A 1,318-nucleotide genomic window follows, 5' to 3' on the forward strand; every position below is an offset into this window, starting at 1 on the left:
ACCTCTCATCTTATACCTCCCAGGAGCAGAGCCATTCTCCCTGGGTAGTTCTGGGGGCCATAGGCAGTGGAAATAAACATCAAATGCTCAAATGAGATGCAGAAATCTTTAATGAATGTTTACAGAGGAGAATGAAATCCCCCTCAGAGGAGGCTTCACAGTGCAGGATTTGCCTGATCCCATGTTTAAGTTCAAAGACTGAGTTCATGCAAGACTTATGCCTTATTTTCCAGCACTGGATGAGATCGTTCTGGGGAACCTCACATATCAGAGGGACACAGGGAAAAAAAAGAAAAAAAAAAAAGTAGAGAGAGAGAGAGAAAGAAAAAAGGGAGAAAGATGTAGGTAGGTGGGGAGAGGAATGGAAGCAGAGGATCAGACATCAGCCAGCTTTACTGGAAGGCCAGGCATGCCTCTTCCTGCCAGTACTTCCTAGAGTAGCTGAGAATGGTCAGGGATTCTGAATGCAGGGGCTTGAAGATTCCTTCTTGATCCAGCACCGTGTCCATGGCTTATAGACGGATTTCTCCAGGACCAGTGGCTTCAGCAGGGCGGGCACCTTCTGCCACAGGAGCGGCTGCCCAAGCCGGACAAGTCAAAGCCCCCCGAGGTGATGGGCACGCCCTCAGAGCTGAGGATGCGGCCAACAGCAGCGGAGGTGGAGGAGCCCACAACGGTGTTCTGCGGGAAGGAGCTGAGGATGGGTCCGGGCAGGGTCACCACCACGGGAGAGGGCTGGATGACGATGGTGGAGTTCTGGCACTGCCTGACACAGGGCTCATTGCAGCTGCTGGCCAGAGGGGTCGGGCCGCAGGGCCGGCATGGCACACACTGGGTGTAGCAGGACATGACTTGGGACTGGAGGTGCACCTGGGAGAGAGGGATAGAATGTAGAAGGAAATGAGAATATGTGAGGGGCAGCCTGGACAGCCTCTCACAAAGGAGCCAAGGAAACTGCTAAGGATGGAAAAGGTGGCTTGGGACAGCAGGTCACATCCCTTCATTGTGCCATGGCTCTGCAAAGAGCAGTGTGACCCAGGGAGACTCTCACAGGCTGTATAAATCTAAAGCTGTGTGAGCTGTTCCAATCATTCTCTATGCGCACCTTATCCCGTCCATGGTCTCCCATAGCAAGAACCTCCACTATCTGATTGACTCTTGAGGCATAATCTGACTTTGCAAGAGGAGGAGGAGAGAGGGCTTCACACTTACCTGGTTCCCAGTGAGGAGACAAGAGGATGGCAGAGCTGGGATCTGGGCTGCCTTTTATACTGGTCCTTCATTGCTGCAAGCCAAGAGGCATCACTGGAACAGGCAA

General features: G+C 52.7%; 1 protein-coding gene across 1 annotated transcript; it reads right to left on the reverse strand.

Moving 5' to 3' along the window:
* Nucleotides 1–289: 289 nt before the first annotated feature.
* On the reverse strand, nucleotides 290–1,023 carry LOC128091731 (feather keratin Cos1-1/Cos1-3/Cos2-1-like). The gene has a single exon (XM_052704994.1). It carries the CDS (start codon nucleotides 847–849, stop codon nucleotides 544–546), a length of 306 nt encoding a protein of 101 aa, XP_052560954.1. The 5' UTR covers nucleotides 850–1,023; the 3' UTR covers nucleotides 290–543.
* Between the last annotated feature and the right edge of the window lie 295 nt (nucleotides 1,024–1,318).

This window comes from Tympanuchus pallidicinctus, unplaced genomic scaffold (genome assembly GCF_026119805.1).
Source record: "Tympanuchus pallidicinctus isolate F22 unplaced genomic scaffold, pur_lepc_1.0 scaffold50, whole genome shotgun sequence".
NCBI lineage: Eukaryota > Metazoa > Chordata > Aves > Galliformes > Phasianidae > Tympanuchus > Tympanuchus pallidicinctus.

Bases quoted from the DNA above. Each gene is read 5' to 3' on its own strand.
- LOC128091731 (XM_052704994.1), bottom strand. From the start codon at position 849: ATGTCCTGCTACACCCAGTGTGTGCCATGCCGGCCCTGCGGCCCGACC.